At 46.1% G+C, this 16,893-nt stretch overlaps 1 protein-coding gene across 1 annotated transcript in view; it reads right to left on the bottom strand.

Moving 5' to 3' along the window:
* The window catches only part of SELENON (selenoprotein N), a 29,175-nt gene extending 19,023 nt beyond the window's left edge, over positions 1-10,152 (bottom strand). Inside the window, exons 1-2 of the mRNA XM_082231682.1 lie at positions 9,758-10,152; positions 1,602-1,719 (exon numbers count right to left, since the gene is read on the bottom strand). Coding sequence (XP_082087808.1) covers positions 1,602-1,719; positions 9,758-9,976 — 337 coding nt within the window. The 5' untranslated portion in view covers positions 9,977-10,152. The remainder of the gene's footprint in view (positions 1-1,601; positions 1,720-9,757) is intronic.
* Positions 10,153-16,893: the final 6,741 nt, after the last annotated feature.

A 16,893-nucleotide genomic window follows, 5' to 3' on the forward strand; every position in this document is an offset into this window, starting at 1 on the left:
TTCAGTGGTTTCATCAGACGGCATATCGGATAGGCTACTTAGCACCGTGACATCATCCTGTTTAAGAAAGAGTCACCAATTTGGATGGCTCCCTTATGTGACCAACATAGAAGGAACAGCAGAGGAAATGGTGTTGAATGAGACTCAAGACGGGAAGACTTACCTGCATGACATCCATGATCCCCCTGCCATGACACTTTAGCTCAAAATCAAAGGGGAAAATCGGGGACCAAGGAGGGGCTTGGGATGTGGCAAGAAGAGGGGACTGGGGTAGCCCAAGCAAGATGGGACCATTCAATCTGCCTTGGGACTATTGCAAGTTCCTCCAGGTCCTCAGCTGCAGTGGGGTTCTCTGCAGAGTCACAAGCCTCTTCCGGGGGAAAGGTCATGGGTCAGATGGGATCCTGACATATATATACCGTGAAAGGCACATATTTAAGGCTGACCTTTAAAATGCATGCACTTTAGTGGCATTTAGGTCCCTGGCAAAGATCTGCTCCTTTTTGCCTGGGCTTTTAATGATGAGAGATTAATGAGCAATTCTGTTTTATGCTGTCCCCCCTGCGCAGGGTTTTATGATCCTGTGCTTGGGATTTTTCATCTATCTTATATGATAATTGTTTTGCCTTTTTATGACACCATCGCTGTACGTGACGAGTTGCAAGCTGCCTTGGGGACCACGTAGTCATAGCACAGGTTAAGAATGTTTCTTAAAAGTAAAAATAAAATAGAATTTTACCCATGCATAATTCTTACTAAGAGAAAAGGAAATCGGCCCTGAGTGCTCACTGGAAGGACAGATCGTGAAGCTGAGGTTTCAATACTTTGGCCACCTCATGAGATGAGAAGACTCCCTGGAAAAGCCCCTGATGTTGGGAAAGATGGAGGGCACAAGGAGAAGGAGACGACGGAGGATGAGATGGTTGGACAGTGTTCTCGAAGCTACCAGCATGAGTTTGACCAAACTGCGGGAGGCAGTGGAAGACAGAAGTGCTTGGCGTGCTCTGGTCCATGGGGTCACGAAGAGTTGGACATGACTAAACAACAACAACAAACTCTTACTAACTGTTCATTTTCACTAGATGTTTGCTGCTCTTTTGCTGTTGGAACCACCACTGGATGTGCCCTATCTCTGGAAGCTTCACCCTCTTCCCCTGAGGTGCTTTGATTTCGAACCCAATTTCACCAGCACTGGGAGACCTATAACAGCAGTTCCACGCCTGCATAAGGAACCAGTGGTAACAAGAGAATGAGATGGTTTCAAACGCTTTTTGCTTACCTATTGCCATCTGGCTATTTTGAACCAAAACTCCCATCAGCCCCAGCTGACACGACTGTGCCAGCTAGGGCTGATGGGCACTGTAGTCCAAAATAGCCAGAGGGGACCAGGTTAGAAAAGCCTGGTCTGGATTATCACTTTTCCAGCTGAAAAAAAATGGCTGGAATGTTGTTGTCCTCTCCTCTGGATATCAAGCAGACAATGAATGAGTGACAAACCCAGTGCAAGAACTAGACAATCTGTGCTCAAGGGCCATGGTTTTTTTTTTTAAAAAAAAGCAAGATGAACATGTATTTGTCTACTCAAAAAATTAGATGCCTACCAGTTAGCTTCTCTGCAATTGGTTTGAACTCCTCAGGACTGATGTACAGGTCATTGTTCGTATCCAGGGATGCAAACAGGAAAAGACCTTCGTTTCCCAAAGATTTCAGAGCTGTCTCCTGTTTGGGAAATAAGAGAGGTGTTGATATGCACAAGTTACAATGCAAGCCTAACCATGTCTACTCATAAGCAGGTCCTGCTGAATTCAATGGATCTTACTGCCAGGTAAATGGAGTTAGGCATACAGCCTGAAATAACAATACATTTATTTACATGGCTCTGTGCAGAATTAAAATAAGAACTTCTACACCAGGGGGTGGGAGGCATATAATTTGAAACAATGAATATAAACTATACAATAAAATTAATAGTTTAGCATACATAATTCAGAAGCTATTCAAATTAAATTAATTCAATATAAATAAAAATATTTCAATTTAACTTATAACCTGAGCTTAAAGGTAAAGGTAAAGGTACCCCTGCCCGAACGGGCCAGTCTTGACAGACTCTGGGGTTTGTGCGCCCATCTCACATCTATTGGCCGGGGGCCAGCGCTGTCCGAAGACACTTCCGGGTCACGTGGCCAGCGTGACAACGCTGCTCTGGCGAGCCAGAGCCGCACACGGAACGCCGTTTACCTTCCCGCTGGTAAGCGGTACCTATTTATCTACTTGCCCCCGGGGGTGCTTTCGAACTGCTAGGTGGGCAGGCGCTGGGACCGAGCAGCGGGAGCGCACCCCGCCGCGGGGATTCGAACCGCCGACCTTTCGATCGGCAAGCCCTAGGCGCTGAGGCTTTAGCCCACAGCGCCACCCGCGTCCCTCATAACCTGAGCTTAGAGAACCACAAATCTGCTCTGGCACCTGTGAAACTACCCGATATCTCTGACATGTATTTTGAGAGGCAGGAGAATGCTTCATTGGATATATTAAGTGGGCTGAGGTTCCAAACAGAGGAGATGCAAGAGATCAGTGATCAGATCTCACAAGTTTGCTTTTAACTTTAAAGGTTGGAGGAGGGTGCCCCCCAATTCTGAACAGAACAGATGTTGGACTCTAGTTCCCATCAGCCCCAGCCAGCACTGCTAAAAGTCATGGATGATGGGAGCTGGAATCCAGAAACATCTTGAGGGTGCCACACTGGCTACTCCTGGATTAACTGGAAACAATTCAGGGACAGGCAAGAGCTGAGACTTGGTGGAGTGGTTCTGCTTCCCTTCTCTCTCTCTGGAGAAAAGGTCTAGATAGGGCCCTGGTTGAATCCAACAGAGACTTCCTTACATTCTTCACTGCTTAATTAGACTCTCTTTAGAGTATGGATTCGTCTCCCTGCATGGTTGGGTCCCAAACTGGCACACATGAATTGCATTTGATTTTGCAAGAAGAAAAATATGAAAGTCTTTTCTTTCTTTTTCCTTAAGGAAAACCTACCTAAATAATCCACACCCCGTTTGTTAGTCAAGGAGCATCCCTGCCATGGAAATCACATCAGACTCACCCGAACTGCCGGGGAATTGTCCACAGGTAGCTGGCAGACCTGCAGATATTTTTGTTTGGCTCAGCGCGGGCCAGTGAACCGTGGAGCTTGATCTGCACTCCTCTGATAGCATGGACTTATATAACCAACCCCGTGCATTTCACCTTCCGAAACGCACCAGGGAGCAGCTCCAAATCCAAATTAAGGATATGGACACACTGTGAATGCGGAAAGTGCAGTAGTTTGGGTGGATATTGAGACCACTTCAGGCTACTTGGGTTTCCAAGTGGCGCTGACAGCAGAGTGGCAATTCCTATATGGCAATAAAACATGACTGTCTAAAGTCACAGAACTGAGGGAGTTGGGAGCAGCTGAAGCATGTGAAGATGCATGTGAACTGAAGTAACAGTGAAGCCAGCAACCCAGGTATCCCAGTCTTACATGTTTCAGTTCTGCCAGCTAGGTTCTCAGAGGAAGAGGAGCACCCAGAGAGCCTTAAATTCCAGAGCAGGGGTAGGGGGAACCTTTCCCAGTTCAAGGGTTGCATTCCCTTCTGGGCAGCCTTCCAGTGGGTAGGCCAACTGCAAAAACGGGTGGAGCACTGACTGCAAATTTTACCTTTGTACCGTAGGTTGGTTTTTACACACACGCTCACCAATCTCTAGCCTGCGTCCAGGAAAGCAATAGGCATTATAATGGTACCTTGGTTTGCAAGCGCTTTGGATTACAACCGTTTTGGATTACAACCATGTCAAGCCCGGAAGTGCGTGTCCCTTTTTTTGGATTACAACCCCCCCTTTTTTTGGGATTACGACCAATTTTTGGGGGGAGGCCCCATTGGCGAAAGCACACCTTGGGTTACAACCTGTTCTGGTTTACAACCTGACCTCCGGAATGGATTATGGTTGTAAACCAAGGTACCACTGTATTGCAATCCAAGGACACATTCCTGCAAAGGCAAAAACACTCCAAAGGGGTGCAAAGCAGGGCTGGGGAGAGTCTTAAAGGTCAGGTGGTGAGGCCTGGAAGGTTGCATTCGCCCCCCCCCCCCTCATTCTAGAGGGAGCCCTGCAATGATGCAAGGCGAGGTGGTGCCGTTAAAGGAGGTGGGTTGATTTCGCACCTGGGTCACAGTCCCTCAATTCACTGGCCCTTGTGCCCCATGTCAATGAGAGTGCGTACCTGGAAGCCGCTCTTTGGAGTTTCTGCTGCAGCAAAACCTCTAAGGGCAGCCCTCCTAGCTTCTTCACTCTTTGAACAGCAAATTAAGATATGCTAAGGCAAGAAAGGCATCACCAATAAGAAGGTGCTGTTAATTGTATTTAGACTGCTGCCACTTTATTTTCAGTGAACTGCTTCGAGCACAATGCATGTGTAGGAAACCTAATATATAAATGAACTGGCTGTGACTAGAGGAACATGGTGAGCTACCATTGCAAGTCAGACAATTAACTCAGTATAGTCCATGCTGAGTTGTAGCAGCTCTCCAGTTTCACAGAGGAGTCTATTCAGAGATGATGGGATTCTGCGTGCTAAGCAGGTGCTCTATCACTGAGCTATGCTCCTTTCTCATAAAATCCTGGAAAACCTCCTGCACAGGAAGGTTTGTGATTAGCCAGACCCATTGGTCCATCTTGCTCTGCAGGGTTTCTGACTGGGGCCCTTCCTGGAGATAAATCTGGGTTCTTTTGCACTGTATGCAAAAGAAGTTCTCCTCAGAGTAGACCTATTGAAAACAATGGACCCATGTTAGTCATGTCTATTTATTTTAATGGGTTTACTCTGTGTAGCACTAGCATCAGATGCAATCCATGGGCTCTACCACTGAGCTTCCTCAATGACGAAGTATTTTCCATACCAAAACATTTCTTAATTCTTGAACTCAAGAAATCCAAGCTATACACTGACTTGGGCAAAGTGAAGATGATTTGCATTCCCTGGCTCAGAAAAAGTGGAGAGTTTTAAGCACTGGGAAACATCCCTTCCCAACTCACCAAAAGCCCGGTGTACCCCTACAACAGCCCACCCCAGCTTCTTAGCGTTGAGCAGGACAAAATCCCTTACATTTAACATTCAGCTGGGCAGAATTCATTCAGAAATTTCTACTGCACAATCCACATTGACAGAAATGGGAGAGGTCATGTCATGCGCTCCTAACACACAGGGAGGCTGTAAAGTATTAAATAATAGTCACAGCCAGTGTGGTGTAGTGGTTAAGAGCAGTGGACTCATAATCTGGTGAACCGGGTTCGCTTCCCCGCTCCTCCACATGCAGCTGCTGGGTGACCTTGGGCCAGTCACACTTCTCTGAAGTCTCTCAGCCCCACTCACCTCACAGAGTGTTTGTTGTGGGGGAGGAAGGGAAAAGGAGATTGTTAGCCGCTTTGAGACTCCTTAGGGTAGTGATAAAGCGGGATATCAAATCCAAAACTCTTTCTTGCTCCAGTTTCCATAAGCCAGATCAGGGTGAAGTTCTCATTGCATTCTTTCAAGCTAAGCTCACTCCTATTGCAGTGGCGTAAAATTTTGCTTCATTTAGTCTGTTTTAAGGATATTAGAGACTCAGGCCAATCCCTTATACATAGCAAATGGGAGGGACTGCCAACACCAGCAAGCCCATTTCTAGGCTGATGAGGCACAGCCTTGGGCGGATTCATACAAGTTGCATTTCCGTTGGCTACTCTGCTCTCTTCCCTGCAGGCAAGGAGTCTTCTCCTCCAAGTGCAACGAGTCTCCTTCTCTCCGCAGTGATTCTGTGCTGCCTGTGACACCATTAGTGTTCCCACAGCTCCCAAACCCGTTTATTTTCCATCTGCCGCTTGCCAGCCTAAAAGGATGCTAATGCTGCCTGGAAGGTGCTGCTCTTGTCAATTACCGTCAGGAAAGCACTCAAGTGTCTTGTAGGGCAGATCCAGGGCTGCACCAAGCAGACAAAAAGCAAAGACAAGCTGGCAAGGGACACAAAGCCTGGATTCAGAAGAAGCTGGAAGCCCAAGCTGGAGCTGAAAGCCTAGCAGAGGGCCCAGACGCCACTAGGTACCAGGGGCGAGGACATCTCTGGCAGTGGGTCAAGGCTATTATCAGGTGCACTTCGTGGTCAGCGATGATGTGTAGAAGTACCGTATTTTTTGCTCTATAAGACTCACTTTTTCCCTCCTAAAAAGTAAGGGGAAATGTGTGTGCGTCTTATGGAGCGAATGCAGGCTGCGCAGCTATCCCAGAAGCCAGAACAGAAGAGGGATTGCTGCTTTCCCTGCGCAGCGACCCCTCTTGCTGTTCTGGCTTCTGAGATTCAGAATATATTTTTTTCTTGTTTTCCTCCTCCAAAAACTAGGTATATAAAATTATGCATCACATGAAGAAAGTGGATAGAAAGAAGGGGTTCCCCCCTCTCTTCTAACACTAGATCTAATGGACATCCAATGTTGGAAGATTCAGGACAGACAAAAGGAAGACTTCTTCAAGCAGCCCATAGTTAAAGGATGCAATATGCTCCCACAAGGAGCAATGATGACCACCAATGTGGGTGGCTTTAAAAGATTAGACAAATTCATGGAGAAGACTATCAAAGGCTCCTAGCCATGATGACTATACTCTGCCTACACAGTTGTAGGCACTTCTGAATACCAATGGCTGGGAAAAGCTGGAGGGTAGAGTGTTCTTGTGTCCAGGTCCCACAGGCATCTGGTTGGCCACTGTGAGAACATGATATAGGTCTAGAATGGGCTTTGACCTGATCCAGCAGGGCTCTTCTTATTGTTAGAATTCCTGCTCCATGATTGCAGTCATAGGATTGTTGTCTTTCACATGACAGTGTATGTTTTGACTCCACAGAGTGGGAAGTGACGGAAACAGGATGTTTGTGTTACTGTGTTCCATGAAGTGGGACTGTTGTCCTTTGTTTTCCCCTCTTTGATGTCTGATGCTAGAGAGAGAGGGAGCCATGTTGCAGTCCTCCACGTGTGTTTATATGTAAATAAAGTAATTAGCCAAAATGCTGAGTTGCTGAGGTCTGTTACGCAAGTTGCGCAAACTCTGTGGATCCCTAAGTGTATCAGTGTCTGTTGGCATCGGTCGCTGTGATGTTTGGGCAGAAGAAAGCTTTTGAAGCTCCTGAACAATCGACCAGGAGGGAGAGAACATGCCAGTCGGGCATGTGTCTCTGCCAGGGTCCTACTCAAGTGTAGGCTGAACTCCTGACACTTATGTATGTTATGTCCTTATGATAGTGGCAAGGAGGAGATGGGCCCACTCTCTGAGGAAAAGGGTCATAGAATCATAGAACTGTAGAGTTGGAAGGGACCCTGAGGATCATCTAGTCCAACCCCCTGCAATGAAGGAATATGCAGCTCTCTATACAGGGACTGAACTTGCAACCTTGGTATTATCAGCACCACACTCTAACCAACTGAGGATCTTGCCAAAGGGACCGTCCAAAACCTAGAGCTGGCCTTGATACCACATTGCTTCTGCTCATAGGAAGGAAACAAAAGAAAAGCATGGGAAAGGAAGCCTGGAGCTGAGAGAAACACCCTCTCTCTTCTCCCAGACTGCGCTGCCATACATCAAAGAATACAGCAGCTCTTGCAGAAGCTGAAAATCTCTATTCTCCTCTGTAAGTACATTTCTTGCTCTGGCGGCTATTCTCCCTACTGACAGAGCGAGTGGCCACACTCTCTGGATTCATCTATATGGAAAATACATTTGCTTATTTATAACAGCATCACGGTCTCCTGCAAATAATCCTGGGATTTATCATTTGATAAAGATCCCAAGCACCCTCTCAGAACTCCCTAAGAGTTTGTGGGGAGCGGCCAGGGGGAGACTGATAAAAAGAGTTTACATTTGTAATATAGGCATGCCCAATATGATGGGCAGGCAAGGGGAAAACTTGACTTCTCAGCTTGCACATAAACAAACAGGACAGCAATTAGGGTATTAATCCGGCCTTGATCACAGTCTACAAAAAAGCTTGCTAGGTGTACCTCATTCAAAGTAATGAGGAAAAGAACCACCAGTAATGTTTCCCTGTTCACTTAAAAACAGTGCTTATCTGTCAAGAAGAATTATGGGATATCCTCACTCAGGAAGAGCTCTGTAGCACCAGACTAAGAGCCCATCTAGAGAAGAATTCAGTTCCCACAGTGACCATCCCAGATGTCTATGGGAAGCCCTTGTGCAGGACGTGAGCACCATAACCCTCTCTCACTGTCATTCCCCAGTAACTCATATTCACACCACACATTTAAAGCACTTCTGAAGCACCCACCCACCCAAAAAGAATCCTGTTAACTTAGTTTACGCAAAAGAGCAGCATTTTCAAGCATCCTTCAGTTCCCAGGATTCTTGTAGCGTGTGTGCACTTTAAATGTGCTTTGAAGTATGGTGTGCACAGTCTCAGAGGCATGTTGCCTCTGGCACTGGAGATCATAGAATTGTGGAGTTGGAAGGGACTCCAAGGGTCATCTAGTCCAACCCCCTGCAATGCAGGAATCTCAACTGAAGCATCCATGACAGATGGCCATCCAACCCCTGCTTAAAAACCTCCAAAGGACTTCCGTTTTCCTCAAATTCCTAGGCAGCACCTGGCACTTTCCACTTGGAAATACTTAAATCTAGTTCTGCATCACACACCAGATACTCTAGGAAGCCCATAACCATGACAAGACGGCCCCCACCACAGCAACTGGCGTTCAGATATATAATGCCTACAAACACAGAGGTTTCTAGGTAGCTGTTATAGCTAATAGCCACAACAGACCTTTCATGAACATATCACACACACTCTGTTAACATCATCTAAGCCTGTAGCCATCATCACATCTTGTGACAACAAATCCCACTATGTACCACAGGGGCAGATATTGTGATGCGCCCAATATTATGTTAAGGTGCTATTGGTGTGCGATGCAGAACTAGATTTAAGTATTTCCAAGTGGGAAGTGCCAGTGCAACTGAAAGGAATTTGTTTATTTTGTTCCCACATTATGTTGTTTGACTACAACTCCCACCAGCCCCCAAATCGGATGACTTGGGTTGGTGGGAGTTGTAGTTCAATATCTGGATTGTACGGGGTGAATAAATTTGTGCCTGTGAATCTCCCACCATTGTGCTTCATTGGATGACTAGTGTTAGGGGAGATGCGGGATGACGGCGAACCCATCCCTGTGGCTGTTAATTGCCTACATTCATTAAATGCTACGCGAGGTATATTTACAGTGCAAGCGTATGCAAGTCTACGCAGAAGTGAGCCCCGTGGGATTCAAGCGGACTTGCTCCCAAGCACACGCACGATTGCAAACCACAGGATACCATCCTATTCACTGGTATATCCCGCTGAAAAATCCCACACGGGACTTGGGAGAGGACGGCACTGTGAAGTTGCAATGCGATACAGTACACACTTAGTAAAGTATGGAAGTCACGAGGCTTCCTTTCTGAACAGGCAGCTCTGGGGCTGCACTAGACACAGATTGCAAAACAAAAAGGCTCCCCAAATGCAAAACAAAGGCACCCCCGAAATGCCGGTTTTTGCCCTCCAACTTCTTAGCCGCACAAGACCGACCCCGCTCATTCTCCCCTTCGCTGCCCCCCAAGCAGCCCCGACTTCCAGCATCCCTCCCCGCAGGCGCCTCGCAAAGATTTCTCCGTCCCCCGCGGCGAGACTCCCTCCGCCGGTACCTGCCGCCGGGCCACCTCCGAGTCCCGATAGTACTTCGCGGCCAGCAGGGCCGCCACCAGCGCCAAGGCCAGGCCCAGCCGGGGCAAACGCGGCGGAGGAAGGCGCTGGGAACTCCCGCCGCCGGCCTCGCGCTCGGCCTCGCCGGGCGCCGTTTCTGGCGGAGCGCGGGGCGGCGAGGCCTCGGGGGGCCTGGGGCGCCCCTCTTCTCCCCCGGCCATCGCCCGCCGCCACGGCCGCTTCCGAGGCCCCGTTTCCCTGGCTGGCTCCCGCCTCGCGTAGCCTCGCCTGGCTGAGGAGGCGCCAGAGAGGCAGAGCCGCGGCCCGCTCGGCCCACAGACTGCAATGACTCCCTGGCGTGCGTTGTTGTCTAGCTACTTCTCCGAATAATAATAACAACAACAATAATAATAGCAATGTTGGTTTATGGAGAGTTAAATGGGCTCCAGGTGAAACCGTCCTCCCTCATAGGAGATGTACTGATACAAGGGGGCGGGGGGAATAATCATTATTACAGTACTGTACTTCTGTTAATGGTTATGCATAGCAAACGTGCGTAGGTCCGTCTGCCCAACAGTATTACTTCCTATTATTCCTCTGTCAATACCACGCCTTGTGTGTGGGCCGTTTTGGCGACCCAAGGATCCCCGCTTGGAGAATTATAAGGTTGCTGTCAGTATGTATGGTGCATAGGACTATAATGCAATCGTATGCATGTCTGCTACTCGGAAGTAAGCCTTACTGATGCTCAAGGGGGCTTACTCCCAAGTACGTGTGCACAGCAAGGGCTTGCAACCTTTTTGGCCCCAATGAAGGGAGAAGGTGGGGGATAGGTTTTTGGTTTTTGGTTTTTGAAAAACTAAATAAAAATTCAAACAATTACAACTTTTCAGTAGTTCGTTAAAGCAGCACTGTGAAGGGGGTATTTAGATTATTTTTTTAGTAAAGACTGACTCCTACTGGTCAGAGCAGAGTATTATGTGGTGTGCATTTGCTTCAGAGAAAAAACGCTTAAGGTCCCTCCAGACTGGTGTTTTCTGGTAGCTGTTTTTATGCAGCATGTTCTTGATGCAACAATAGTCCATTAATGGTGGATTTACACTGGGCCATCTGCACATCATTCGACTTTATTGGTTTGTTCTGCAATCCTTCCCCAGTTCTACCACACAATTGTTCTCTGGAGGGTCTATAGCGCAACAAAAGCATATAGCGCAGCAAAAGCATAACATTTTTGGTGTGTAACAGTTGGGAAGCTCTAATTGGAAGTGAAGCAGTGTGACAGCCCCACAACTTCTGTAGGTGCAAACAGTATGAAAAGTGGGATTGCATATGACCACCCCAATATCATAATTGGCACAAATTGTCAGTGAAGGCACAATACAAAGGATGTCTGGAGAGGCCCTTAATCAGCTAAACACTATGTGATAGGGTTGCCATATTTCAAGAAGTGGGCTATATTGCTGAAAATCCAGGATTCCAGAAATCCCCCCCCCCCCGGACGTCACTTCTGCTTTTGAAAATCCAGATGTAAGACAACCCCATTATGCGAATATAAGAAGAGCCCTGCTAGAACAGGCCCAAAACCCATCTGGTCCAGCATCCTGCTTTCACAGTAGCCATGCAGATGCCTATGGGAAGCATGCAAGCAGGAGATGAGCAACATCTGGAAGACACCATGTTGGCTAGCCCTGGACTAAGGGATGAACCAAGGCTCTACACTGGCTACCCCTGCTTAGTCTAACCAACCTCACAAGATTGTGGTGAGGGCCTTTATATGTCCCCCTGATGGTTAGGATTTGCTATTCAGCAGTTTGTGGGTGGTACAATTAACATAGGTCTCATTTAAAACCAACTCTTAGAGCTTTAGGGTTAAAAGGTACCTTGGTGGTCATCTAGTCTAACCCCATAAATGGCGGGTATGCTGTGAAGCAAAGTTCTGCAAGGATCTCTGCCCTGTTCTTTTCCACACATGCAGAAGCAGCCATTGCTTCTTTATTCCAGAATCCTGGGAGTGTAACCTGACAGCTATAGCGCCTGCAATCATGCTTTCCACCAGGAATGGGGAACCTGTGGCTCTCTAGATGTTGGTGGACTGCAACTTCTATCATTCCTGACCATTGGCCATGCTGGCTGGAGCTGTTGGGAGCTTCTGGAAGGTCATGGGTTCCCCATCCCTGCTTTATACATGGAAGTTCCCAGGTTCAGTCCCTGGCATCTGCAGGTAGGACAAGCAGAGACCTCCTGTCCGAAACCCTGGAGAGCTGCTGCCAGTCAGTGTAAGCAATCTTGAGCTAGAGGGCCCAATGTCTAAATGTAGAAGGCAGCTACTTGTGGTTCTATTTAATTACACAGGAGGCTCTCGAACATGACTGCTGCTGACACTGATCTGAAAGGGTTGTTTCCAGCCAGCCTTTGATTAATTTCCTCCCATTACTCCTGGTTATTACACTCCTTTTACATCACCTTTCCAAACAATCCCTCCCCATCCTTGATGTTTACTCTTCTCAAGTCCTTCTGCATGAATATCACATCCCTCCTTCCCTGTTTCGCCAAGCGATACATATTAAGTTATTTTAATCTTCCTTCATAAATCACTGTCACCCAGTCCCTTTCTTTGTTTCACACAAGTCTTATGCTCCCTATGAAATTCTCAGTCCGATCAAGTTTTAAGGCTTTCTCTGCTGCTTCAGACTGTGTGTGAGGACAAGCATGCTATGAACACTAAATGTTTTTTGATCTGTTGGAGATCTTGGAAAGCATGAGAAGCAGATGTTTTATGGCAGCCCTTGCCAACCTGATGCCCTCCAAATGTTTTGGACACGATGGCTACAGACCATTTAGGAAAATGTGCTGGAAAGGGGGGGGGGTGACATGGGCTTTGATGCAAAATCATCTAGCCTCCCCGCAAACAAATCTGAGTGAATCCTCATTAAATAGCCACTGTTGTCTAATCTCCCTGCAAACAAATTAGGATGAATGCTCAACAACAGGTCTCCCTCGTAGGTCTTTGCATTTGCCATCTTTGTTTTGTTCATCCCAAATACTGAGAAGAGCTAGTGTAGGTACAGGAATGAGATTATGTGTCGTTATTCAGTTAATCTCATTAAACTCTTTCTCCCAGAAGGTTGGTGGAAAAGGGGTCCTTCACTGCTCCTGCAATGCCAAAATGCTGAGGACATTGATTTAGAAATAGAGGAAAGTTTTATTGGTGCAAAATGCCATTGGAAAACAGTTTTGAGCATGGGCTTGAGCAAAAATTTCATGCAAAGGTAGACTTAAGTCTATTTCAAGAGACTTCATCCATGGCCCCTTGACCATCCTTTCCCAAAAACTCTTTTAAGCTCTAGAGAGTATCAGTATTCAAGGCTATCAGCTGTTCGTGTAAATTAAGACACCAGCCCCCTTGTGTTTACCAACAGTGACAATTGTTTAAATTCTCTAGTAGCCGGAACCTTAGCAGTTGCCCTAAAAGTAAAAGAAGTGACTTGTTTGAGAGGCAGCCAATTTCTATCCAAGTCTCCTAACTGCTCTTGCAGGGCCCTTCCTTCCCCAATGGGACCAAAAGTCAGGGACAAGATTACCTCAATGCAGCTGCTTTTTCCTCATATAAAGCAGTCTGATCTCTTTAAGGTCAGATTCAGAGGCTCTGCTCAATGATCAGCTAAAGCGGAAATTCAGATGGGCAAGTACAAAAACATAAGGGCCCAGCAGCCCACAACTTTTAGAAGACATCTGAAGGCAGCCCTGTATCAGGCAGCTTTTATTGTTTGATGTTTTGCTATGTTTTTATATGTGCTGTAAACCACCCAGAGTTGGTGGGGAAACCCAGCCAGATGGGTGGGGTATAAATAATAACATCATCAATATCATCGTTGTTATTATTATTCTCACAGTGGCTGACCAGATATCCCAACGGGAATCCCACATGCAGGACCTGAGTGCAAGCACACTCTCTCCACTTGCAATTCCCAGCTACCGCACCATGCTCATGGATGTTACAACATCATCCATGGAACCACAGGGTGGTGAAATGGTAGGTTAAATGCTTCCTGGAAAATCCTAAGAACATAAGATAGCAAGGCTAGCTTAGGTCCTGAAAAGACAGGAGTAAGAATGAACCTCCTCAAATTCTCCAAAATTAAAACACTGCTTTTCCCTGCTTCTGCCTGTTCCTTCACACCAGCAGCAACATCTGCAAGAACAGGCTTTGCTGGAACCACCAAGATGAACCTTTCCCACCTGCCCTGCCCCACCTGCCCGGCCTGGGACCCTTACAAGGAGGTGCTGCCCTTTATGAATTAACTCCTGCTTTATCTGACATCTTTCTGGGGGCTGATCTTTTGCTTTCTGTCCAAAACATGAATGAATTTTAGTATTTTTAAAAGTGTTAGGATTTTGTAAATTTTACACCCACAAATCCACCCCTCATCCTTTGTGAGATGCCTTTGGGGCCTTTCTTGGCCAAAAGGTGGCATGGAAATAATATTAAAGAATAACCATCAGACCTCTGAGCCTTTGTAAGTTACTACTATCCTTGAAAAGTAAACTGATCTTTGTGTGTTGGTTTTCATTTATTGTCAGCCGTCTCAAAGGCCCGTTGTAAGGCAGAAAGCCAGGATATAAATATTGCACATAAATAAACAAAATATCTCATTTCTCTCTCCGTAATGATTAGGGAATTGTGTACACTTTGGATTACAGGACAAGAGGTGGGGGCAATTCTCTTTATTTTTCTACAGATTACCTTGTCATAGCACACTTCAAAAATCAATCAAAATCAGAAATGAAGAAAACCCTCACAGCTGGAATGACTGTGCAATTCGTGTCAAAAGGAAGCTTTTGATTCCACAAGGAGGATATTTTAATCCACTGTAAAATTACTTTGGGCTAAGCTTATTTCCCTGCTATCAAAACCTCTCAACAGGATGACTCACATTCTCAAAGCTTTACTTACTAACAACTATCCTTCTAGGAAGAAGATTATTTGTCCACCTCCTTATACCCAAGATGAAATTTAAGTCTCTATCCGACACGTCTTCCTTCCCTCTGAGACTTCAAGAGGTGTAAATTCAAAATGAAAGCTTTGTCTTGCTGCCTGCGTGAAATGCTTTTCTCTCCCCCCCCCCTTTTCATTGGTGACAAAGAAGAAGGAACCCAGAATCTGATGAGAGAACAGAGAAAAATACTTCTAGTGGTAGAGGAATTGAATGATCCACTCTTACAGAGGAGAAAAACTAGTTTTCAGCAACGTAGTAAATCGGAAGTGCTAGCACTTAACACACAGGACCAGGCAGGATCTAGGTGTGGAAGGATCTGTCAATTTTGATCCTGTTTTGATTTTTCCAATCTTAAAATCAGTTCTCCATATTTCCACTGCAATTTGCATTTTTTTTTAAATCCTCATGAAAGTTCTTCAGCATTTTAGTGAGAATTTCTTCTAATTCTCTGTATGCATTTTCAACACACATCTTTGCAAGCAATTTCTCCTAATAAGATAGCATTTTGTAGGTTATTTTCACTTGCATGGTCACTTTTGTGCATATTTCCCTAGAATGCATGCATTTTTATAAACATTTGTTTAGTTAGAGAACTGCATCATGAAATTCAAATAAGTGTGGGTTTTGAAGGATGGTTGTGTTTTGGTTCTCATGTTGCTTGAATGCGAATTAGTCCTCCATCCTTAGCAGAATCTAACCTCATGTGTAACCTAAAATGAACCATCATGAACTACTATGAAGCATATCAACCGTTCCTTGTTTCAAAGGGGACTGCTTTTCCTCAACACTCGTCGGCTGCTTGAAGAAGAGTGCTTCTGAGCTCTAGCAGCGTGTGCTTCCTTTATCACAGAGCTGCCATACCAGACTACCTCCTTGGCAGAGTCATAGTGAATTTTTTGAAATACAGTACATATCATAACAACATCCATTCATGTCCCCCCTGACAGTTAAAAATCATGATTCATTTTACACACAAAAAGAGTGTATGTAGCATATATACTGAGGAACGTGGAAGTAAAAATGTTTATTTCAACCAGAGGTAGAGAACCTGTGGCCCTCCAGATTGCTGTAGGACTCCAATTCCTTGACATCCTCTATGCTAAACTGTCACAAACAATAGTGACACTTGAAAGCTTCATTATCCCAACATTCACTTCCCAGAGCAAGGAGCAACGGCTTGTCCATTATCGTGAAAACTCTCGCAGATGAAAGAAGTCACAGAACTGCACTCTCCTTCGTTTCCATTCCGTTATATCACCGATCCTGGAGTTGAAAGCCAAGGCTTGCAGACTGGGCAGTTTACGGTTTCCTTAGGAAACAAGGTTCTCATCATAGAACATGGTTCAGAATGTGGCTGAGAACTGTTTACATTTGCATCCTGCCTGCCTAAAGGATTTGTTGTGACAAGAATGTTTGCATGCTTTTATTTGGATTATTTACATAAATTTATATCCCACAGCTTCAACTTAAATTTATGTTCTCCAGGTGGCAAGCGAAGTTATAAGAAGCAATAAGAGTATGCTTTCTCACTTCATTGTATTTCAATAGCTTGCTGCCGCATTGCTTTTCAAGCTTCTAAAAAGAGCTGGGGACACGGCAGCGACTATTTCCATGGTGCTAAAAAGCCGGTGATCGATTTGCATGCCCTGGGTGGTTTTTCTTTGGGTGGGGTGTGTGTTTCCCAGCTGCTCCATGGCCCTTCTCGAAAGCCCTAAGGGTGGGATAGAGGAGCAATAGGACAGCTCCCCCTGTCACTTCACGGTAGCAGGCCTTTGCAAGGCACTTGAACAGAGGAGGCAGGGGAAGAGGATGTGCAGTGGTAGGGAGAAAACAAGGAGCCGGGTCCTAATCCTAGTAGGGCTTTAAAGCAGGGCAGAGCCCTATTTGTCCTAGTGGATCACTCTCCACTGAATGTTCCATTTACCCATCCAGGCTAACAAACAGTGATGAACCCCCTTCCTCTTGGTTCATGTGGGAACCAATGACACTGCAAGCAATAGCCTCCAGAAGATCAAAAGAGACTACGAGGCTCTCGGCAGGAAATTGAAGCAATTAAATGCACAAATTGTCATCTCATCTGTCCTCCCAGTTGAACGACGTGGCCCAGGGAGAGAGGGAAAAATAGTGGAAGTGAACAGCTG

This window comes from Podarcis vaucheri, assembly GCF_965113315.1.
Source record: "Podarcis vaucheri genome assembly, chromosome: 7".
Taxonomy (NCBI): Eukaryota; Metazoa; Chordata; class Lepidosauria; order Squamata; family Lacertidae; genus Podarcis; species Podarcis vaucheri.